Source organism: Cynoglossus semilaevis, chromosome 16 (assembly GCF_000523025.1).
Source record: "Cynoglossus semilaevis isolate Cse_v1.0 chromosome 16, Cse_v1.0, whole genome shotgun sequence".
NCBI lineage: Eukaryota > Metazoa > Chordata > Actinopteri > Pleuronectiformes > Cynoglossidae > Cynoglossus > Cynoglossus semilaevis.
Genome location: NC_024322.1, coordinates 12340571 through 12364961, shown reverse-complemented (window position 1 = coordinate 12364961; position 24391 = coordinate 12340571). Strand labels below are relative to the sequence as shown.

Genomic DNA, 24391 nt, shown 5'->3' with positions numbered 1-24391 from the left:
GTCCCACCAAGTAATTCATTTAAAATAAATATAGGTCTGTGCCACTATAAGGGCATCGAACCCATCAAAGTCTCTTGATTGTTGAGGTTTTCCTCTCCACCTGTCCATCCTCTGGATATCTTTACTCTTTAAAGGCCTTTTAGTGTCTTCTCAAATGTCAGTTTTGATTTTGTCCAGAGAGTTGTCGATCTTTGTGAGAGTCTTTTTGATGCGCAGCGCTGTTAATCGGGCTGACGGGTTCTGGTACCAGCATTCCTTCATGAGCTTGGCCATGGAGGTTAAAGTCTGCAAGTGAATTTGAAAAAATAAGTCAGTCAAACTTAATCATACCTCCAGGGGTAAACGAAGATCAGACTCATACAGTGGAGTTTTGGCTAATGAATAAAAGTAATGTTCTTACGAGAATTGGTTTTAAGCTAACTGAGTAGATCTGCTGGGTATTAACATTGTGGATATATGTACTTGGAGAGAGAAATATTTATGGGAAGAGCACACAGTGTAACCACTGCTGTGGAAACTACCCTTGAATATTTCATTGATGATTTACTTACTGGGTCTGAAAACCATCGATTGGGGATGTTGGGCCTCTGCTGATCCACACACACAACTTTCTTCATATCTTCAAAACTGGGATCACTGGGTACCACGTCGTGAAAAGGTGGCTTGTAGTCTTCTACAATACCTGGTATTGGAGTATAACATGAAACATCAAGTCAATGCAAATGGTTTTGTTGTTTAGAGTCTAAAACATGACCGGTGTGACATCACACTGACCATTGCTGACTGTCCTCCTGGCAATTTCCCACAGGACGAGGCCCAGGGCCCAGATGTCCACTCTTTTGAAGGACTCGAAACAATCCATCTGGATACTGTCGTCGAGCACCTCGGGGGCCATGTAGCGCTTTGTACCCACTTTAGGATTGTTCCCCACGTCCAGTTCATTAGTGTCTTGAAAATGCATGACTGCGAGACCTGGGATGACAACAGTAAAATATTTTTTTAAATTTCCTTCAGACACTTTTGACACTTGAAAAATATATAAGATTAAAATATATAGACAAACCAGGGATGATGTGTCTTCCAAATGACTAAGTTAAATGTTTCATATAAACACAACTGTTTGCATCATAATTATAAGTTTAATCATATTTATCAATGGTAGCTATCAAAAATTAAAATGATAAATATATCACTACTGAATCAATAGCCTTCGTTCACCTCCTGCTCAGACAAACAACTTCCACCATATATGTCATCTTGTAAACAAGTCATGCCTGTTCTGTCTTGTTCCTAAGTTTGTTTTTCATCAGGAAGCTGACAGCAGTACATTGGTTTTATGAGGTGATCTAGCCTGAGCTCTTAATAAATTTGTTGTTGGTTTAGGTCTGAGTGCTTCGTTTTGCAAAGGCTGTTTTTCCTACATCTTCTCAATTATGACCCGGGGACAGACGTGAGTTCAATAACAGGACTGCAAATATATGTCCCCTTTTTCCATCAAACTTCATTTGACTTTAAAGCAAATCATTTTGTGGTTTTGGATACTGTTTCGTTAACATTTGCCTTAACCCTTTGTGCATCTTTTAGAAAAGTTTGCTTGAAATTCAACACTCTGTCCAACCAAGTCATAACACCCTGAATTAAATACTGAGAAAACAAATTATATTTTTAACATTGTATTCTCACCAAGGTCAGCAATGCAGCACTGTCCGTTTTTTTTCACCAAAATGTTTTTGCTTTTAAGGTCTCGGTGAGCGATGGCCGGTTTGCCCTGTGTACCAAAGATTTCCACGTGAAGATGTGCCAGGCCACTGGCGATGGAGAGCGCCATGCGGAGGCAGCTAGATGCATCCAGGGTGCTGAGTTGAAGGTAGTCGTATAAAGAGCCCATTTCGTGAAAGTGGGTAATGAGCCATAGCTGAGTGCTGGAGTTCCTGGAGGTCATGTCTGAAGCTATGAAACCTGGGTTCAGGGGAATAAAATGAATAAGTCATTTCAATAAAAAAAAAAAAAAAAAAAAAAAAAAAGGGAAAAAATTTGGTAGATAGAACGCTTTACTCTCATAAAAATGCAGGATTCTTACCCAGAATATTCTCATGTCTCAGCAGAACCGTGTTGTAGATCTCAGTCTCTCTAAACCAGGACTTTTCATCTCTGGAGGAGAAGATTTTCACGGCAACACTTTCTCCCTGCCACTGACCCCTCCACACTTCACCGAAACGGCCCTTACCTATCAGTCAAGAACCAAAGGAAACATATTGACACACACATTGACACACCTGAAACCCTTTAACGCCGCAGCAAGGGACCTAAATATATAGACGTCCTCAAGAAACAAACTATGTCACAAATATTTATAGCCCAAGCTTTATTTTAGTCATTTCAAACCTGGAAATAACATGTGCCCTGAGTCATTTGACCACATGGGGGCGGCACACAAAAAAATTATTTGAGGGTCGATTGCATATGGCTTGAACTCCTGAGTATAAACAGTCTTCAAAATGGATTGGAACCGAGCACTTTCGAACTTTCGAACTTTTTTGTTCACCCGTCAGACCACATACTGCAGGTTTTATTTCCATGTAATGATCACCACATTAGGATTTATTCCTATTTAAAAAGATAATTACATTAAGGCGTAGACAAACAACTTGTCTGGACATGGATACCAACCGCTTGGGAGTCATGTGGGTTCATTGTGGGGACAAATGTGTTTCAGAGAGGCATTTGAATGCAAAGTGTGAACACCTGCACTGTGTGAATCACCATGTGGTCATACCTGGTTTGTGTGCTCAGTAGGATGGACGCATTGAAATGAATGAGTTGTCAGAGAGAGAGAGAGAGAGAAAGAGAGCTGTTTTAAATATAAAACAGCCCCCAACAGAACACTTACCCACACACTCGTTGAGTGTAATCTGTCGAGCCACGGTTCTCTGAACTAGGAATGGAAGTCCTGAGCCACTGCCTGAAGTGCAGGAATGATCCAGCAGATCCTGGGAAAGAGAGAACAACAAACAAAGACTAAATGACCTGTGTGGTTAAATGTGTATATTTTGGCAGGAGACGCATCACATGGAAACCTTCAGTGAAGGATCGTTTTTGCAAAAACGTAAACATCATAAACTAAAGAACGTGTGGGACAGAAAGAACACTAATGCAGCCAGGCCCGCTTTCATGTGGCACCCACATTAAGTGAAAGCGTGTAGGTGTTTCTGAACGCCCCCTGCTGTCCAAAAAACAGAAGTTTCAGTTCTCTCCATCATGACTAGTGTGAGAGCGGAAGATTTTATCTAATCCAACCCACAGACTCCCGAAAACAGTCGCATTGCTGCTAGGTGTTTTTTAAACACTGCTTTAAGTGTGTAGTGTACTGATACTGACGTAGGGGGGCAGTATATGGTCAGGGGCTGCAGAGCCAGACATGATTACACGCAGGAGTGATTGAAAACAGGAATCTGATGCCTTAGGTAAACAGACGAATAAAGCCTGACAGACTATTTGGAATCAGAACACAGGAGTGAAGGACTGACGTCATGAGATGTTCTACTGGTGAGAGAGGACTGTTTTTGGAAGACCTATCAGGGGCCAGTCAATCTGTGGGACAGCAGAATGTAGGCTGCAGGGGTGAAGAGGTTCAAGTCTGATTTAGCTTCTCACAGACAAAAGTCCTGCTGCCAATAAAGTTATTGAAGCTGCTGCCAGGAACTTAAAAAAAATATGCTCTAACAACTTCTGTGGCTTATTATTTGGTGCCAATTGATAAACAATACACTTGGCATGTAAAATACAAAATCAGCTATTTTACTCGCCAATACAGTTATGCATACAATGTATTAATCCCTACCTTAACACCCAGATATACTATATATATATATATATGTATACACCCAGATATACAATATATATATATAGTTTAATGAACCTCTACTTCATTCACTTCTGTTCAAAATTTCAAGGTCTTTTTAAAAACAATTGAGATTATGGAAACTGTTTACCATATAAACCAAAAATTGTTAGACTGACGGCAACTGGACAGAGTAGGTTTTTTTCACCTCTCATCCAAGAGGCTTCTTCAGTTCTGACTGACTACTGGGAAATTCGGGTATTTAGCCTCAAAAGGGGCAGCATATCCGTAACGAGGGTCAATGAAGAAAGGGGGAATGGAGGTGTGGTGGAACACACCCTATTCTAAGGAGGGCGGAATGTAAAAGTAACAAGATTAGAGGTGTGAATGGGGAGTGATACTGTAGCTATGGACTAATAGTTTAACCTGAGTAAAATCTTTGGCTGGGTGTCCTTTGAAATGAAACTGTGGTCTTTTTTTCAGGGAGGGGGTTGAATTTTTGGGGGGAGAGAACTCAGGACGATTGTACTGCATATACGGCGTTGCTCTGTTTGTGGTGAAGTATTTTGTCCCTTGGATGAACCAGTCTTTGTCTGAGGGTGTTGGTACAGGAATTTAGTGCTTAGTTTTTTTTGGTTCTACGATATAGAACATAACAACAAATTCCCATTTTAATGTTCATTTCAGTAAGTTACTATCTCTTGAAAAGGACTGCACACTTTTCGGCACTCGATCTAAACACAGAGTGTGTGAGCCAACAACAGCACTAGCTTGTCTTTCAGGCCAAACCACAGGACTCCACCTAAACTCTGGATCAGCTAAGCAGCCCTGAAAACACAAACCACTCTGCTGAAAACTTACACTACACACTTGAGTGGAGAGAAAATAAATAGAAAAAGACATTTCTGCTGGAAAAAAAATGGAAAAAATGTGAAGGTGCTAAACAAGTTTTAGAGATGATGCTTTTATCCCCTGAATTCCAGTAGGAGCACCACCCACACTAATGGCCAAAACAAGATCATTACGTTGTCAGAATAAGAATTTAATGAAGAAAATCTCTTTGACTGTAAATAATAGTTATCATCTGTAGTTTTGGCTGTTAAACATTATAGTTACATAAAAATATTAACTGGAGTTTTATGAACAAAACTTAAATAATTTTTGATATTTTAACATTGACTAACAACACAGTCCTGGTGCGAGAGCCTTTGTAGTTTCATTTGTCAAGGTGTGCAGTTAAAGGTCACATGCCAATTAATGTTGTTAAATAAGAATGGAAATGTTTACAGCTGCTAAATATCTTTATTTCAGGGTTCATGTCATGTTTGTACGGCCACTGTGTACCCTGTCTGCACATGTCTGTGATTTTATACTGTTGTGTTTACATCTGCAGCAAAGACACAACAGTAACAAACAGCAATCCACTAACCCGATAGTTGGATGCAAGAAGTTAATACCACACATAATTACATGGTGGACCTGTGCCTGTGGTGAAATATGTTTAGCCTGTGATCTTTAAGCTAACTTTGGACTTTCTTGCTGGGAGGCAGCAGCACATGCCACCACCCAATTGTTATGTCAGTCTTTCTAATGAGCACAGGAGATGTTCTAACCCTGCGCATGAGGACGACACCTACATAGTATTCGCTACTCACCGCCAGAGTGCTCTCCCCCACATTTGATGCAATGAGGCCATCGATGGTTCCATATTCGGCATCTCGTGTTGTCAGTCTCTCCATTTGGTTGTGGTGGATGCGTCTGAACACCAGGATAGCAACAGCAGAAAGGATGATGAGGACGATGATGGGCGCCACAATGACAACAATGAGTGTGGTCACGCTGTAGTTTGGCAGTTCATCAGCTGTGGGGGTGAAAACAGATTTGCACGGCATGAATATTCTCCTGATTACTCCGACAGCCACTTGGAGAACACGACACAAAGACAATCTGATTAATCAAAGAGCGCTGCACACGGCTGATGTCTCACAGCAGCAGTCGCTGTCATCTCTGAGGTCATGGACTGGTGAGACTGACCAGATGGGGGCACAACAAAGGATACAAATTACTGCAGGTAACTGTCCTGCAGTGACTTGTCAGGGATTTCTACTGAGGTGAAATTTCCAACATCACTGACAAGTACGTGCTTTTCCTTGCGGTTGACAAGAAAAAACCATAATCCACCGTAATACCTGAGCACGATAAATTATCAAAAAAAAAAAGTTCCAACAAATATACAACTGGACCCCCCAAACCCTTCAACCCACCCACACACACACTTGGGTTCAAGAACTGACCACCATTCACACTTTCCAAACATTCCAACGTAAAGAGTGCTTAGCTCTCCCCGCAGCACAGACAATGATCCCCTTCACTCAATTCACATAAGGAACCCTTTCTACCAAATACATATAACTAGTAACACATTCAAAGAGATGAGTGAATTCCATTAACATAAATGCAGTGACCGAAAACACATTTGTTACACAATTGCATCTGTTGCATTAAAGTCTTTAACAACTGCCCACAGTGTCCAAACCATGGAACCTTAAGTGAAGGAAACAATTTAAAAAAAGCTCCTTTGCACAGCGGCAGCCTATTTGACAGGTTATGGGAAGAAAATAACAGTCATAAAATGTGAAATGAATTATGGCAGATTTCTATCCATCTTCCTCAGCTTTTGGCTGCCTCCCGGTTAAGTAACACCGTCCAGGTTTACATAAATATGGCCTTGGCTCCTGTGCAATGGGCACATATTTAGCTGGTCAAAATGTTTTAATCATCACAATCAGCACTTAAACAATGTGAGTGATTGGGTTGCTGTGGTCATTAATGAAGACTTCAATACAAAGAGAGCAACGTGAAGGTGAAAGACAAAAGAGTTGAGAAAAGCTGTGTTTAGCAGCCTGCCTCTCCTTCACTCTCAGGTGGCTACAACCTCTGGGCTGGTCTCAGCCAGATCTGACAGCCTCCTGGAGGACAGCTGGGAAGTAGACCATGACTAAATAGTATTCAGGTTGTCCTGTCTCTTTCCACTTCTGCTTCATGTGGTGCCAGGAGTGTGAGCACACAGAGGTGTACAGTAACTGAGGCCAATGGGAGGGAAAAAAAATCACAAAAATGGCTGCAGAGTTAACTATCTCACATCTTGCACAAAAAGTCAGAGAAAAAAATATGTTGCTTTTATCTGCAGGGATCCTGCCCTGTGCTTGTATTTTCAGTTTGTTTTTTAGTATGACTTTTTACACAAAGAAGAAAAAAAAAGCAAAGATGGGCTGTTAAAATCCAAATAAGAAGTCAACAGTGGCCCAGTTTCCAGTTTGTCCAGCTGTGATCAAAGGCTCTAAAAATATTTTAAAACTTTAAATTTTAAATTTTTTTTGAACTGATACAGTAACCCATGTACTGTCAAAATATTTAATAGTAATTGTTTGAACTGATACAGTAACCCACGTACTGTCAAAATATTTAATAGTAATTGACAATTTTCTGTTGATTTTACCTTTGACGGGCAGCTGCACGGTGCTGTTCATGTTGCACAGGGGGCCCTGGCAGCACTCCACGATCTGGTCCCTGGAAGGTGGGGTCTTGCAGGTCATGGTGCTCTGCTCATAGACCTTAAAGCAGCCTTTCTGATAAACCAATGATCCACCGCTAACAGTCAAGGAGGAGAAGCACTGGTGGCCCATGCAGCGATTTCCTGTTTCACACGAACTGCCTTCACACACACACTCGTGCTCCTGTTTTATCAAGGCCTTCACTTCCTCCTCTGAAGAAATAATGAAAAGAAAAGCCAAATAAATTAACACAGTCATGCTGCATCAGAAAGAAAAGGGGAGACTGTAGGAGGAGGAGGAGGAAGATTTAAATGTTCAATTTAAGCTTTTTTTTCCAAGCACAACAGCAACAAAGAAAAATGTGTATAATGTGCACAAAGTCACCTTTCCCAGGAGCCTGCACTGTGACGTTCATGTTACACAGATGGCCCTGGCAGCACTTGACAACATGGGCCGCTGAAGGTGCCATGGCACAGGTGGTTCTGCCCTCCTCATCGTCCCTCAGGCAGCCCTTCTGTTGGACAGCTGCTCCATCAATCATCCTCAGAGAGGAGAAACAGTGCTGCCCTGTGCAGCGATGGTCACGCTCACACATGCTGCCCTCACACACACACTCCTGGTGACTGAGGACCGGTCTACCAGCACTGCGTTCTGTATCTGATAACAGCGGACAGATAGAGATATGGGAAAACCCATTAGAGCAATACCATTAGTATCCTATTAAATTAAATGGCATTCTCTCGAATCGGAAAACATGCAAGTGGAAAATGTTTGTGTTGGCCAGCAATTGTGATGTCAGCTTACATCACTCTGTGGATTGTTTTTCTTTTTCTCTATGTGAAATTTAACACCTGCTGATGTATTAGGATTACTCTGTGGTTGTCAAGGAAACCAAACAGAATATCTTGTCTTTATTGTTTCTTTTTAGGACATCCTTACAATTAATAACTTTTTTGTAATTTTAATCATTATTCAAGGTAGACTATTGATATGAAATAATCTAGTAGGAAATTTAGAATTTTAACAATATTTAAAGTATTCATTTTTAAAGGTTATATAAATGTAACGTCTCTTATTTTCAGTCACATCTTTGTCTGATATTAATGATAACATGATGACTGTAGTTTATACAGATTCATATTTTTTTCAGTGAAAATTAACATGGTTATTTAACCTTCATAGTGGGGTTTCAATGATTTAAGACATAAAGAGAAAGTGGGTGAATTTAAAATCTAGTCGCACTAATCACATAATTATCTGTATACTGAAAGTCACCTACTGTATATGAATCAAGCATAAATATAATAATAAAAACTTGTTGGACTAAATCATTTCTCTTAGAAGATTTTTTTTTAATCATACTTGAGGCGCAAGAGTAAAACATTATTTATATTGAGAGGCAGGATATTGACTTCACAAAAGTTACAAAGCAAACACCTTACCTTTCACCAGTGACTGCCTGGAGACATTCATATTACACAAATCCCCAGAGCAGCATTGCACCACCAGCTCCGGAGACGGCGGCCTTTCACATTGTAGTGAACGTTTGTCAGCCACAACGCAGCCTTTTTGAAGTACTGATGTCCCATTTTGTACCGAGAGAGAAGTGAAGCACTGCTGGCCATAACAGCGGTCCCCACTGGTGCACGATGATCCCTCACATGAACATTCAGAGTTTCTCACACTGCCCTCATCTGCAAAGAGAGATACATGGATGAGTCAGAGGGGGTATGAGGGTCTAAAAAAAAATCCATTGTTCTGCACTTATTTTGCAACTATTGCAGTTGTTTAAAATAACAGTGAGAGACAGCAGAGGAAGGAAAGACAAACAGAGGAGAGCTGGAGACAGGGGACAAATGTGTGAATGTTTAGTCTGGCTATTTAAGAAACCTGAGAGTGGCAGAGAAAGACACTGATGTTGACAGATGAGTTCTATTTTATTATGAGAAAACAAAAGTCACTGCCTAATGTTTAAGACACGAACAGTGCTGAATGAAGGCAATCTAAGTTGAGTTAATGTGGTCCAATAGTAACTATGTTTTTAAGCACAGACTTTGTCAATACTGTGGGCCAAACTGTCAGTGTGCGACTCTCGGTACAAATACCAATATTAAGTGACAATAGCAACATTGAGAGGAACGACTGTTCTGTAATGTTTGAGTCTTCCTGTGTTTGCTGTGATATTAACTGCTCTTTGGTCACACACTCAGAGCTTTGTTCCTGGACTGGGTGACAAGAGGGTAACATGAGTTTAGGATTACCTTGCAAACTGGTAGAGGGAAGGACCAGGGCAATCAGAACCAGAACAAACATGTCACCAGCTGTCATTGAAGACCTGAAAGAAAAAAAGAGCATTCACACGATGAGTAAACTTGATAAAAAGATTTCCAGGAATGTGTGCTTAGTGTCAACTGAACTGTAATAGTAATGATGTGTTAAAGAGGGATGGTGTTTTCTTTCAGAGGCAACTAAATAAAATACCTTCTATGGTTTTAGAAAATGTTTGGGACAACTGTCAGTCATAAACTAGGATAACAAAAGGATTAGCTGTCAATTTGAGCCCATCATTAAAAGCGTTTTTTTGAAGAGAGTCTTTTCTTATTTCTCTGAAAAAAAGAGTCAACACCAAGTTTAAAATGCTGAAGTAAAGTGGGTCCCATGCCTTCCTGTTGTCCTGGCAACAAGGCATTGACTGGCAAGCAATGGGGAGACTGGTACACTCCTATTGGCTGCATCACAGCGTGTGTGTGTGAGTATCTGCGTGAGGATGTGTGCACTAATGTCTTTGTGTATGTGTGTGAGAGGGACAGGCTGCTTGGCACAGAGGGGAGTGAGAGGAAAAGACAGACGTGAAGAGGAGGAGGAGGTGGTGGAGGAAAAGAGGGGAGCACAGCAGGGAGAACGCGTGTGGGTGCCCAAACACTACCATTTAGAGATGGTTTAATCTTTCAATATTTAATGTGTCTCCAGCAGCATCAACATACGTTGTGTGGTTTTGTTTATTTTTATGTTTTTCTTTATACAATGACAGATTTGAGATCACAAGTTTAGCTCATTATGTAAACTTCTGGGAGGCAAGGGGCGAGGGGCTCACATGACCCTTTCTGTAAACATGATGAGTGAATTTTGTGGAAACATCACAGCCTGGAGTAGCATTCATGCCATCATCAGCACCAGGGACTGTTATCTTGGCAACATGTGTGTGTGCGAACGCCTCAATGCATCTCTGTCACTGATAAACACCCCAGCACCTCAGCCACCTCTACGCCCCCACAGCCCTTTGAGCCTATGTCCCAGACATAAATGATTAAGCTCATGATGTTAGCAATAACCCAGCAGCGGTGTCTGTGCAGGCCAATCACACACAGACTGCACGCTGCTCCTTTAATCAGGGCACAAAACAGCGGCTGGCACACAGAGATAATAGGGAGCTCTGTCTGTCTGTCCCCCAGAACCATGGGCAGGAGAAATGAAGCCAGGAAGTGAGCAAGAGGACATGGGGAGCCAAAGTGGTGGCAAATCAAGGCCACTGGGTCAGATAATATCTAGGAATGTGGTCGTTGTAATCAGGGCACAAGGGGTGTACAGGGCAAAAAAAAAACCACATCTAAAAAGTATCACCAGTATGACTAATGATAAAATATTGCAGTACTGGCCCACACTGTTTAGCTTAACAAGGTATTTGAATGATAACTATACTTACTAATAAGATTTTTGGCCCATTCATCAGCCACATACACAAAGCAAGCAAGTAATTATAAAAGCTGCATTCACCTCATTCTGATCAGGATCAATACTCCTTCACATCCCTAGAGGGAGCCCAGGTTCCACCGGTGGTATGCATACCATAGTTTGAGAACTACTTTAATGCATGCAGTTTTATACATCAGCTACAGATGTAGAAGACGTTTGTTTTCATGCTTGGAAAAATATTCAACCTATGCACTGTAATTATGTGGGGGTTTGGGGGGGTTTATGTCATATACTAATTGTGATAAGTGCCAGGCAATATAAATACAGTGAGTATTTCTATTTTGAAAAATCTAAGCTCCTTCTCATTTAGCAAACACATGAGGCAGGGTTTGCTGGTGTCGTGTATCATGAAGCCAGCTGACAGAGTTGGTGGATGAGTACTACAGCAAAGTTTAGTCCCGAGACTTAAAACCCAAGAAGGGATTCTTCAAGTGAAAGGGGTGGGACAAGCATCTGCAGAACCAATTACAATCCATGCCTGACCACTAGTATGAGTTTGTGTGCTACCGCCCTCCATCCCGTGCACACAGAGTTATCTGCGAGTGTTTTCAAGTCATCGTCATGGAGCTGACATGCTGCCAAGGGTGTGTGTGCTCTCATCCCACACCATTGTCTGTCTCAAACCCCAAGTCTGCCTCATTCCCTCGTCGTGCATTCTATACTGTGGTGTCAGAACTAGTGTAAATACTACTAGTGTAAATAGTGTAATACCAGTGTAAATATTGTATGCCAGGTCGTGAATGATGGCCCTAATATAATACACAAAAATAAGTGAGTCATTTTGACTCCCATCTCCCCTCTAGTCTGTGGGGGCAAACTGGTTTTCATTCAAGAGGCAAAATAAAACTACTTAAACTTAAATAACCATGGAGCACAGAAAAAGGCTGACCGAGAAGTCTAGAACTCAACCCAAGCTGAAAGTCAATCAATGTTAGATGGTCGTGAGCAAGGACTTAAAAGTATAATTAGTCTGAGTAGTGCTAACCTTAGCAAGTATGTCCACAAAGCATAAAATACAGCATAATAGTTTTTGATTATAGATCAATGAACATGCAGATCAGTGACCTGAAGAGTCTCACAATGCATGTTCAAGTCCTAGTAAAACTCATAACTCCCCTATTTTAAACACTAACAACAAGCCATTTAGTCTTGAAATCAGAATCAGGAGCGAGGATTTTTTAGGAATTTTTTATTAAGGTGTTTATGATTTCTTGCAACAGTAAGAAGCCAAAGAGCAGCTATTTGGACCAATTGTTTAATGGTGTTTTATGTAAAATTTTACATAAATATTATTAGCAGTTAAAACATCACCATATTGTTAGATTAAGAAACATTTTTTTATTTTTTTAATAGGGCTTTTAAAGAGATGCATTTAAAGCAAAAAAACAAGTCAACATCGACTGCTATTAATCAACATTCATCTCAAATACACACACACCAGATGCTCTCACCACAGAAATGGTGAGATTTGTGCATGACTCCTTCACCAAGCAGTAACCACCTGTTCTGTCAAGCCATCCTGCTTTGTAGTAAGCTTTTTTCTTTTTGAAGTTACAAACTAAGCCATCTTGACTGTATGAGGGCCATAGCAGCTCTCGTCCACCCACGCATAGTGGGATCCTCCACTGACACAGAATTATGTTTGTACTTAACACTAATTAGCTCCAACAGTTATACCAGGGCTGATTATATTTAATATGCATCTTCGTGTTTAATTGAAACAGGGACTTTTCTCCCTTCAGCACAACATAGTGATGCTGGGAGCAGACAAACTATTGATCTAAGACTAATGACACAATGGCTTGTCATTGTATTTAACTCACAGCCAGTGTATAAACAAACTTAATCAAGCTTATCTCGTTTATTTTCCCTCATAATGAGCTTCAGTTGAAAAAGACTTAATTACAAAGTATGCACTGGTCTTGCTCACCATTTTACCAGATAATCTTTAATCTTAAAGTGATATATATTGAACACCCTTTCCATGTCCTAGTAAAGTGATCAATGAACCCACAATAAAGTGGTCCATGTGTTTAATCTACCACATGTTATCCTGACTCTTTCCATTGATCCCAGTCTAGACAGTTATCTTGATGAGAACTTCTCTTAAATGGTGAGCTGAGCTTAAAGTGATTACACATTGATGGTTAGAGGATGATGATGATGATGAAGCACACCACTAAAGTGCTGTGAATGTCAGCCTAAAACACCAGTGTGTGGAGGGTTCTTTTAGTGGGAAACACTTTCTCACTTATCAGTGAATGTAACCTAATATATATTTGTCATTTTGAGAAATTAACATATGACTGATTCCACAGCAAATAACACTAATATTGTTGCAGGGATTTAATAATAATTTGTGTACTGTTTTGTATTCAGGTCAGTGATGAAGGAGAGGATGACAGAACACCTCTCTGTCTGATGAGCATGTTGTATCGCCAGGTTGAGCAGGGAGGAGGCTGGAAACTCTGCAGGAGCTGCTGAGTCATCAGGCTGGCAAAGAGGGAGACAAGAGGTGTCTGAGCTGGCAGGCTGGCACAGTTACCATGGCACAAATAGCCTGGGCACCGAGAAAACTGCAGCAAACTGCAGGAGAGAGAGGAGCGAAACAGGCAGAGACTGGGGCAATGCAGAGCCTGCTGTTTGTTTCCCCGTCCCCAACCCAGACCCAGACAGCCAGAGTGCAAGTATACCATCGGGAACAGACAGATGGCTAGCTCCTGGGTGGACGGGGGTGTAATACAGACCTGAGGGCTCGAGTCTTTCTAGTTGCAGCAGTGCGTTTTCATATTCACAGTGCAGCTCAGCACATCCACAGACTATCTAGAGGAAAAGCTGATACTTAGAAATAGAGGTGCACCAAAAGACTACAGAGATAATGTTAGGGACTTACAGTGGGAATAAAATTTAAAACAAACAGCCATGGAATTACAATTATTACCATATGTAGGAAATCTTACCTTTGGCTTCATTTTCTAATTTTTCCATTTGCTTTGCTCATGTTTGGGACAATGAATGGGAATGTATTAAATTGGGAAAAGACCCAAGGGGGCAGTATTTACTCAGAGCTGGAGCAACAAAGATTTGCTATTTGATATGAAACATTTTGCATGCTGTCCACAAACTGTGGTTCATGAGCACAGCAGCAGGACCGCCGCTACTTAACTACTGCCGGCGCTGCTTCAGAATTGGCGCGGACAGTTTAAAGCTCCCTCTGCAGGAGTATAGGGTAAGCATACGCTGACTTTAAGCAAAAAAATAAACAAAAAACAATCTTGCAATTACAGGAATGACACATTGACAGCGCCATCACTTAGAATATATGACTATTTTTTAAAGTCAGACCTACTCTTTCACCTTCAAATATTTTAAATCTTTGAATTATTAGGGAGAATACCATTAATAACATAGCATAAAAAAAGAAAAATGCTTAGTTTTACAAAAATCTTCAGTAGTAGTAGGTAGAACTGACAGCAGTACTGGAACGATCCAAAAATGGTGCATATGTGAACGTGAAATCCAGGCTGACTTTTTCACATTTTGTGTCACAAAGTGGAGCTGTCTGTGAAAAGGAGCACAGCACTGCTGACGCAAAAGCAAATCTCAGTAACATTTGGAAACACACCTCGAGAGCCAGAGACATCATTAACTAAGAGATGAAAGAAGGACCTCTTTGACTCTCTCAAATAGTTTGTTGAGTCTGCAGTGTCCCATCAGGTAAAGACAGGCTCCATCTTTCAGGAGCCTACAGTATCTGAGCAGCTGGCCTTCTTCACAAAGAGAGGTATGCACTCAAACGCCCCCCCCAGCTGAGGTTTAATTTCAACTCACACATCAATTACCATAGGCACAGTTTCTTTGGACCAACTCAGGGTGCAGAGACAACAAGCTACACTTCATCTAGCTATGGTCAAATCACCCAATAATGTATACATTTTACAGCTCAAATATGGGGGTAATGTCTATTACTTGATAATATTGTTTTAGCGTCAGAAAACCTCAGGTTACACATGGTTGTAAAGTTTAACTAGCTAAGAACATCTAAAAGCATTTTTTTACAACACATATCCTTAAAACATGTGATGTTTTTATTGTCCTTATTCACCTGCTTAATGTTCAATATGATGTATGAGGAATACACAGACAGGGTTGCAGTTATATGCACTCGTGTGTATAACTTACCATCCTAACAACTTAACACATCGTGTATCTGATTTGAATCTTCCGGGAATTCTCTTTAAACTTCAGTCACTGTTTTAAAACTTATATTTTTAGATGGCTACCTAATGTCAAGAAGTCTCAAAATTAACCACATTCTTCTCTATTTCGTCGATAGCTGGAACCTAATAGTGACATCAACAGGTCAAAGATCAGCTTCAAAGTTTTTGAACATGCACACACTAAAAATAATTGATTACTTGGCGGGCTTGTTTGATTTTTAAAACCCAATTAGGAATTTGTTGTGTTTCTATGTTATTATGAAAAAATGTAACTATCCAAGCCTCTTAACTATGCCAAAGCATCTTAAACCAATTAACTTTTAACTGAATTCCAAGCACGTTAAAAAGGTGTAACAGGGAAAAAGGAGTTTACTTGATTCCTGTGGCCATATCCTCAGAGAGGTTGGAGTTTTCTTGTTTGTAACAATTTGCCAAATGCACTTTTACTGAACCTTCCATTACTCTTTGAAGACAGAGTAGCAGTGAATGTGCTCTGATGTAACTACAGGAGACTCTTCCAGGATACATTACAATGCCAGGTGTGAACGGTTATACTTAGCACTGTAGACATGCACTCATGGACATTACCCTCAGATCCAAACAGAGACTTTAGAATGACAAAGGCAATAGTAAAAGGTCTTTAGGAGAACAAACAACGACGATACCTAAGAAAAAAAAAAACAGTTCGCCTCGTAACATTCACCATATTTACGTCTTGATTATACATTTGTCTCCATTGATCAATTGTTCAGCTTGCTTAACATGATTCCACTCAACAACATCAATTAACCTAGGGTGGTATCAAATTTTTTAAATGGATAATTAAAAGGGATATTTCTTTAAAAATTAACTATTTTAGAGTCTAGCCCATTAAAAAAGCTAAACAAGTCCTGTTTATTATATATAGATAGAGTCTTTGAACAAAACTTTGCACAAAACATGCATAATTAATTAGAAATGTTCCAGAGAAGAATTTTGTAGCCAGTGCAACTTTGTAGTTGCTTTGTTTTGGGTTCCACGAGATACAACTGAGCTTGTTTTACAGCGCTGTGAACTGTTCTACGGAATGGTCACTATAGCAATTAGACATTCACTTTCACACGACCATCAAAACATCGTGAATAGCCAAATCAAACAAGGTCCTTACGGCCCTGGGCTGTGTTTGCCAACAGAGGTATGCACAAACATTCTTCCTCCAAACCACCTCCACACAAAGAAAGAGTCATGGAGGAGCGTTCTTCTCCAAAGAAACACCTTGATTTGTCTCCCTGCAACAGCTTGTACACATCTGTGTCATTGTGGAAGGAGGAAATTAGGCAAACATTTGGATTTGCTGATGTCCCCACCTTAGACATTCTTTAAAGTTAGAGTTATGGCCGCCATTCATCTCAGACACAGAGCAACATGGGACCTAACTATTCCTCACAGTGATGGGAATCACTCAGCAAACAACTTGCAACAAGTTAATAAATGTGTGATCTGGGTTAGCGTCTGTGGTACAACCGGTCTGGACCATTACACCTTACTGCCAACAGGTTCTTTATGGTTGGGAAGTTTTGTGTTGCTTTCAAAGAGAAATGCCTTCACAGATTGATGGTTTCCTCCTGAGTGTAATTTTGTAATAATTACTCAAAGTCAGCATAAAGTCAAACCCCTGAAGTGAAACACAGTTTTCTGAATTTTAAGTAAAAGCTCAAACAAGAAGGAAATGGATTTGCAATTTAAAATCTGTCAAGAATAAAGTACTACTTATAAAATATCTTATTAGAGTTGTTCTTGCGTTTTAAACAAAAACAAAACTTCACTATGGTTCAGCTTTTCATAACACTCACAATAATACCTTAATACATTTATTAATATATTTATATTAGAGTTGTTCTTGCGTTTTAAACAAAAATAATTAATTAAATTTAGAGTGAACAACTGACCTAGTCCCCAATATGCATGTTTTTGGCCTGTGGAAGACAGAACCCAGAGAAAACCAATACATTAACAAGAACATCATAAAAATATACAGTAAGATCAGGGGTGGAACCAGTGATCTTTGTTAAGCTTATCTGATTTAATCTTGGTTATATATATATAAAAAACACATCTACAACAACTGACCTACACCAAGTACTTTCTCACCTGTGTCTAGACCAAATGCAGCTGCAACCCAAACACTGGCCAAATACCAAAGGAACTCTAAACATTGAATAGTTTAAGGTTAAGGTTATGCGTTGACCACAAATAAATGTGTTATTAATTTTGTTTCTGTGGCTGTTCTTTAAGATCTCTGTTAAGAGTTCTTTCAAATCAAACAAACCAAGGAGGAGTCTCTGATCTGCACATTTGTGACCACTTTGTAAAGATGTGGCAGTGGAACTATTTTGTTTACACAAAGGTGTGTCATTGCCAGGAATTGCCTGGACTTGCCTTTCATGTTGCATTGTCAGATAATCCACACAGAGAAGACGGTGAGTGTACGCAGCAACAAAAGGTCATCTAATGCCATGCTGTAGACATAAATATACTAAAATATTATTTAAAAATGCAATATAGTTTTAAAGTCTGTATTATAACAAACTAAGTCTGAAGCCACGTTGATGCTCCTGTAACAATAGTTTTCTGAGGCTGACATGCATATTACATTTCTTTAATCTCATAACACTAAAATCCTTTTCAGGGCTGTGGGGTGGGTGGAGTTAATCCAGCAGTCATTGGATGAGGATGGGATGAACCCCAGTCAGTTTTTCAAAATCATTATAAAAATAAATCCTAATAACGTAACAACAATAATGAGAAGGTGGACCTATTGAAAGCCCCATCACTGGGCTGCTCTGGGTTCCACCATGACAACGGAGCTACTTTAGCTCACGCTTCTGAAGTCTGGAGACTTTAACTCAAAGTCAATATAGAGATGGAGAGTGCACACAAATAAGTGCCTACACCTGAAGTGATCAGTGAGGGGCAGTAAGTGAAACAAAGCCATAACCCCCCACCCTCTCCAACATCCAAGTGATAAGACAAGAGCAGTGGAGTAGATCAAGGACTCATAAAATGTGTATTGCAGACTGTCTCCAGTGCAGTCTGGGGAAAGAGCAGGAGAGCGAAGAGGAGCCACAGGCACTGCAGATCTGTGAGTGAGCGTGTGCGTCTGAGCAGAGTCTCCTCTCCGCTTTCACTGTCTCCAACAGTGCACATCTACATTTGAAAACCGAACAGGAGGGATCAATACGTCTGAGCAGAAACAACCAGGAGTAGAGGAGAGCAACATCCAAAATGGCAGACTCTGACACAGGACTAAAATCTGTCAGACGAGCAGGAAGTCTCTTATGTTTTTTCCCTGCAACCTTCCATGTCGTGATGTGACTACAGTGCCTGCAAGTCCCAGAAATCAGTTCTTATCTGGTGTATGGGCAACATAACTGGTGATTATTACAAGGCTTAAAGATTGCTTTTCCCTTTGACTAAAAATAACCATGCAGACAAGAGGGTCCCTTTCTGGCGCGATCGTGGAGTTGAAGCAAATTCAACCCACATGCTGTGTTCCTCTGGAGCCTGCTGCCTCATCCAATGCCAGGTCTGTTGCCTGTAAAACTTTCTAGTAAGTCAGCATTCACACAGGCACACTGGCAAGCACACAGACATATGGTCAAAAGCTGAAGACAGAGAGAGAGAGAGTGGGAAAGAGACTGAGAAACTTGGCTTGGTCCTAGACTTAAAGCCAAATCCTGCTCTCCTTCCACCCCCATTCCTTGAGAGCCACCTACGTGGAGGAGCACCCAGTCTTAGACTCGTGCTCAGACTTGAAGCAGTCTATCTTGGTCTCATAACTGCACTTCTCTTGTTAATGACAGACTGCGTAACCTGATTCCACATACACATATACACCAACACCCCTCCCCTTCCCCCCAAAGGACTCTCTTAGGATTTTTCTACAGTAACTGTACAGTACTTTCCCTTTCTTCTACACACAGACGGTTCCAACCTAAACTGCCAGATGCAGCAAAGTAAACACGGAAAATGTACCACTATAAAACATTAACCCTTTGTAACCCAACATCCCATCACCTCACCAGAAACTTTATGGAATTAATAAAACTGTATGAAAGACTCTCCTTCTTTATGCTGCTGCAGCTTGTTCACAAGAAATCGGGGAATACAACACAAATAATACACATGACTGGCTTCATCTTCCGAGTACCTGCATGTATTAAAGTGGCAGAGACCAATGACCACAGTCATTGCCACAATAGTGCAGAACATTCTTGGCCTGATTACCATTAATAATTGGCAGGACAAAGGAAGAGCAACAAACCTGGAAATACTATATACTACACTGATGGACACAGTCAATTACAACAGGTTGAAACTTCTGCAGCTCAGCACAATGTCATAAACACTATCTCAACAGATAAGACAATGAGTTACTGCTACGGTGCCCAAAATAATAAAATCTCCTTAAGTGTCTCAACCACTGGGCATTCTCAGGTTATCAATAAACAATATTTGAGGTATTTATAGGGCTCATGAAGTTTAAGTAGTACTAAACCCATCATCGGGTTCTGCTGAAGCTGGCTTCATTTTGGAAAAGGCCTTTAGGACCCTTGTTTAAGGAAAAAACTTGAGTATAGATTTTTAATATTACTCAGGATATTCACCAAACAACTTCTACTGATGGGAACTGTTTCTCAAGAGGTGAACTTATAACACAATCAGAGCGAACTGAAGCTCAACAATAACACTGCTGTAGACCCAGAGATGGGAGGGAGGAGGGTATTTACAAAAACACAGTGAGTCACTACTATCAGGCTCAGGCCTGTCACCTCAGCCAAAGGGAACAAGATTCCACAGATCCCCTGGAGTTGAACCATATCTCAGCCCAGACTGACTGAAGTCCTTTTACCCAACCACTATCAGCCAGACTTGATGATGCAAGCAGCTGTGGACGCCAGGCGCCCGCGAAGAGGCTGGACCTAAGAGCCAGGCCGACTATAGGGTTACAGCATATAGATAATCAAACAACCACATAAACACCTAGCCATTTACTGAAACTTAATACAGCCACTTAGCATAAACAGCAACCAGAGCTGGTATTTCTGCAACCCTATTACATGAAATTTTGTCACATCCTAACACCAAGAAACACTTATAGGTCAGCAGTACTAGCCTCAATCACCTCAAGCTGACTGGCGTAAGCATCATCCACCTAGACGATAAACAAATGTTAAAGCCATAACATTGACATGTTATAATCTACAACGGGAAAAGTCCTCAACTGCGTACATGACTACCATACATGTTTGTCAGTCATGCTTAAGGCTGACCAACAGCCTTCTTTAGCTGTCTCACCTCACAAAATTGCATGTTTGAGTGCAGCTCAATTGTACAACCAGTGGAGCCTGTTCAGCATGTGGTGAGAATGAAACACTTTTGTCATTTACACAATAATGCAAAACAAATAACATAGTGGCGATGGGATAAGTCAATCAGGAATCACAGGGACCACAGTACCACATCATCCCGACTTGTTACCTCTACTGTGAATATCAGCAGGCAGAACAAAGCATCAAAAAAGAGAGATTTTTCAATGGTGAAGCAGCTGATAGAATGTGACATTTTGTTTGTTCTTTGTCAGGACAAAGGTGTAAAGGTGACAGAAAAAATAAAAACAATTAGCAGACAGTACAAGGCAATTATGTCAATCTCAGAAAATATAAGGGGGATTGATTTTCTTTCTATTTTTAAGAAAAAAAAGTGTGTTTTCAAATCTTTGACTTCTGCTGCACAAAGGCAGACCCCCCCAGACTTCTGAAGCACCAGTGGAGCCTGATTAGTATGTGAGAATGGAATTTGGGTAGGCGAGAATCTAGTTGAATGAGTTGATTCTGGAAGAAACTCACAGTTCGGTGTGAGACGTGCCCATTCGCACATGTTTTAATCGGCTCAATTATCTCTGAATGATTTTGGCGGAGAGTTGACGCCTTAGTAATGAAGTTTGCACCTTCTCATTGAAATTGTCATTTCCTGTTTGCCTGAACGTTCCAGGGTAGACCCAAGAAGAAGAAAATAATTCTGATTCACAACATGTTTAAAGAGCACTTCTGTGTTTCTTTTTTAAGTGGTTCAATGGTACTTTTAAAATTTACAGCAAAGACAACAGTAAGTCACACTTGAGTGTCCTCTAATGTCTTCAGCTCCTCACCCCCTGCAGGACAATTGTGATGTTAAGAGTGCTCAGCAGGAGATGATGAGACACAGGCAGGAACGACCCTCCCAGAGACTGTTTGCATGACAATGGAAAGTCCTCGCAGTGTCACAAGTATCTGCAATGTTGTGTGTGTATGAGAATGTGAGCCTTGATTTGATTGTGGAATTGAAATACAGCGAGATAAGACACTTATTACCATCATAATGCACAGAGCTCATATACAGTACATGCTGATCCCGAGCCCTATGACTATATACATATAGCCATAGGGATATATATACTATATATACTGTGTGTGTGTATATATATATATACATATATATATATATATGAAATGATTATAACAGTTGGATAACATAAAGAGTTTCTTGGTTGCGTAGCTTTTTCAACATAAGAGTTTCTTGGTTGCGTAGCTTTTTCCACTACCGATTCACCAAACTTCTCCACGTCCGCACTTCAACACTGTTTAGTCAACAAATATGTCCTTAATTCAATTTTAAACACACAATAACTGAACTTACCGGTCTCCTGTGTGTCAAAGTGCTTTTTCGGAGGCTGTTGTGTAGAACACAGGTCGAACTATTCTACCATCTCCCGAGAATTCACCGACAAAACCCGATTTGTTTTCCAAAGTGTAAGGAGGAGCAGAGCCTACATGACGCCAACATTGTCGTCGGTGGCGGCTCGGAGGAATACGAAAAAAGTATACACGTATTTTTCAAAAAAGTGATAAATGCGCTCGCTTTTAAGCTAGTCAAAAACGAGGAGACATGTTGTACGCTTTCCTTCGTCGGATACTGGCGGCGTCTGGACTTCTCAACTCTCGCCGATGTGAAGGCAAACAGCCAGAAGTGGAGGAGGAAGTTACCTCGCATCGATTACCCCCAGGTGTAAAGCGGTAACATCAACGCACACGCATCCTAAAAGCACTTCAAAATAAAACTCACAAGAGCGTCTTGTCGGATAAAGGTGCTTCTGATTGTATATTTACGTTTACAACGTTTAGAATTAGTAATGACACTATTTACAATAATATTAATTACTTTATTTCATTAACACTGGACACTAGAGAATGTGTGGATTTATTCATAACGTATACATATAAGACAAAAGTGTTAAAGAGAGAGATCCAGTAAATGACTTTACATTTTAGTGCAACAAGACCTACGAAGTCTCATTATGAAAATAATAATTCCATTATCGTTCTGGTTTTATCAACATGTTTCGATTACGTTTGAAGCGTTGATGACATGCGCTGTGCTTTAAAGCTGAAAAAAGAACACCCTACATTTCCGGTTCAGGTCGTCCTGTCTGTGTCGACTTTAGTTCACTGTTGTGTCGTTTCTGCGCATGTTCTGAAGTCAGTATTCAGAAGAGGTGAAGAGTTCAGGCTTTTGGCCTTTTTTTCCTAAATAAAAATGCTCGGTATGCTAAACAACCAACATGACCAGTAAACTTGCAAAAACACGGCATTTGTTCATTCAACGCATGCAGTGTTTTGTTTGTGTGATTGATCAACTCTGGTTACTACTTGAGAGTTTGTAATGGGCTTTTACAAGACTTAACATTAGCGTTTAAAAACAATTTGATATATTAATATTATACACAGATATACTAAATCACTGTCTGCCACATCAGTTGTCCACGTAGTGTTTGTCCTTAGTTTTTTCTTTGTTTTTGATTTAAAATTGAATATTTTTTCTGGACAGTGAGGTACAGAGGGAACATGAAAACCACCTTCCCCACACAGACCACCCAGTTATGAATGGAGTTCCACCAGCAGATCTTCTTGATGTAAGGTAGGAGCACTAACCACCCTGCCACCATGTGGCGTAACAGCAAAGATGCTAAACCGGATACATGAATGGATTTAAACCTGACCTTGTTGTCTTCTCTGTTTAGCTCTAATATTATTTGGTAGCTTTAAGTGGAATCAATTTTAGTCACCCGACCAAAATGATGACGACTGAGTGTTGTTCGTTATGAACACAGGGTGGTGCTGTTGTCCTTCGGTTTGTGTTGGTAACTGTCCTCAACCTCTCATTCAGAATCAGAATCTAAAATAAATATAATAAAACAAAAACAACATTGAAATAAACATTTTCTAAATGTTTTGAATGAAAAACATATATGTACATATACATATCAACAATAGTATATGCAAGTATATAGAGCGCCAAGTTTAAATTAATGAAATATTTTAAGTAAATTTGAATATTGCATATATATATATATATATATATATATATATATATATATATATATACAGACAAAAAATAAAGTCCTGGTGAGATTTTTTGTTCAGGTCAAAGTTGAAAAAATATAAACTCTGACATTCTGTCAAATGTTTTATACAAAAAACAGACACAGATCAAACATTGCATTTGAACCTTAGCCTTCTGACACAACATATGATGAAATGTGACCACTGTGTGTCACCCATCACCATAGTGAACATGGGGCAAGTCAGGCACCCAGGGAGCAGTGTGTGGGGATGGTGCCATGCTCAGTGTACCTACAACTTGGCAGCTGGTAGATTTAAACCTGCAACCTTCCAGACCCAAGTATGTTTCCTTAACCACTAATCCACCACAAAAGACACTCTTTAATAAAGTTCTACTCTGTTGTGTTCTATTTAAAAACTTACATTATAACAACAACACTATGAAGACTGTTGCTACACAGCATGTAACACAGTATGAAACAATTGTATACGTTTTTTGTGAACTTTTGGAAATGAAGCATCACAACCTACGAATCTTGATCTGTGGTGTTTACTGTCTGGTCTCTGTAAACATGTCTCTGTTTTTAATGTCAGTGACATTGT

The 24391-nt window shown here is 40.2% G+C and overlaps 1 protein-coding gene across 1 annotated transcript; it reads right to left on the bottom strand.

Moving 5' to 3' along the window:
* Positions 1-6: 6 nt before the first annotated feature.
* On the bottom strand, positions 7-22477 carry LOC103392173 (activin receptor type-1). The gene is made up of 12 exons (XM_008328727.3): positions 22086-22477; positions 9657-9730; positions 8838-9089; positions 7780-8052; positions 7341-7607; positions 5497-5702; positions 2891-2990; positions 2081-2227; positions 1684-1959; positions 775-972; positions 552-682; positions 7-285 (listed from the first exon to the last, which is right to left on the bottom strand). The coding sequence occupies exons 2-12, from the start codon at positions 9721-9723 to the stop codon at positions 151-153; spliced, it is 2052 nt and encodes a 683-aa protein (XP_008326949.1). The 5' UTR covers positions 9724-9730; positions 22086-22477; the 3' UTR covers positions 7-150.
* Between the last annotated feature and the right edge of the window lie 1914 nt (positions 22478-24391).

What these genes read in the sequence shown, in the direction of transcription:
- LOC103392173 (XM_008328727.3), bottom strand. Translation starts at nt 9,723, where the DNA reads ATGACAGCTGGTGACATGTTTGTTCTGGTTCTGATTGCCCTGGTCCTT. An exon ending in CAGGCAGTCACTGGTGAAAG is followed by an intron (nt 8,053 to 8,837) that starts GTAAGGTGTTTG and finishes CGCTGTTATCAG; the next exon opens with ATACAGAACGCAGTGCTGGT. An exon ending in CAGGAGGACAGTCAGCAATG is followed by an intron (nt 683 to 774) that starts GTCAGTGTGATG and finishes CTCCAATACCAG; the next exon opens with GTATTGTAGAAGACTACAAG.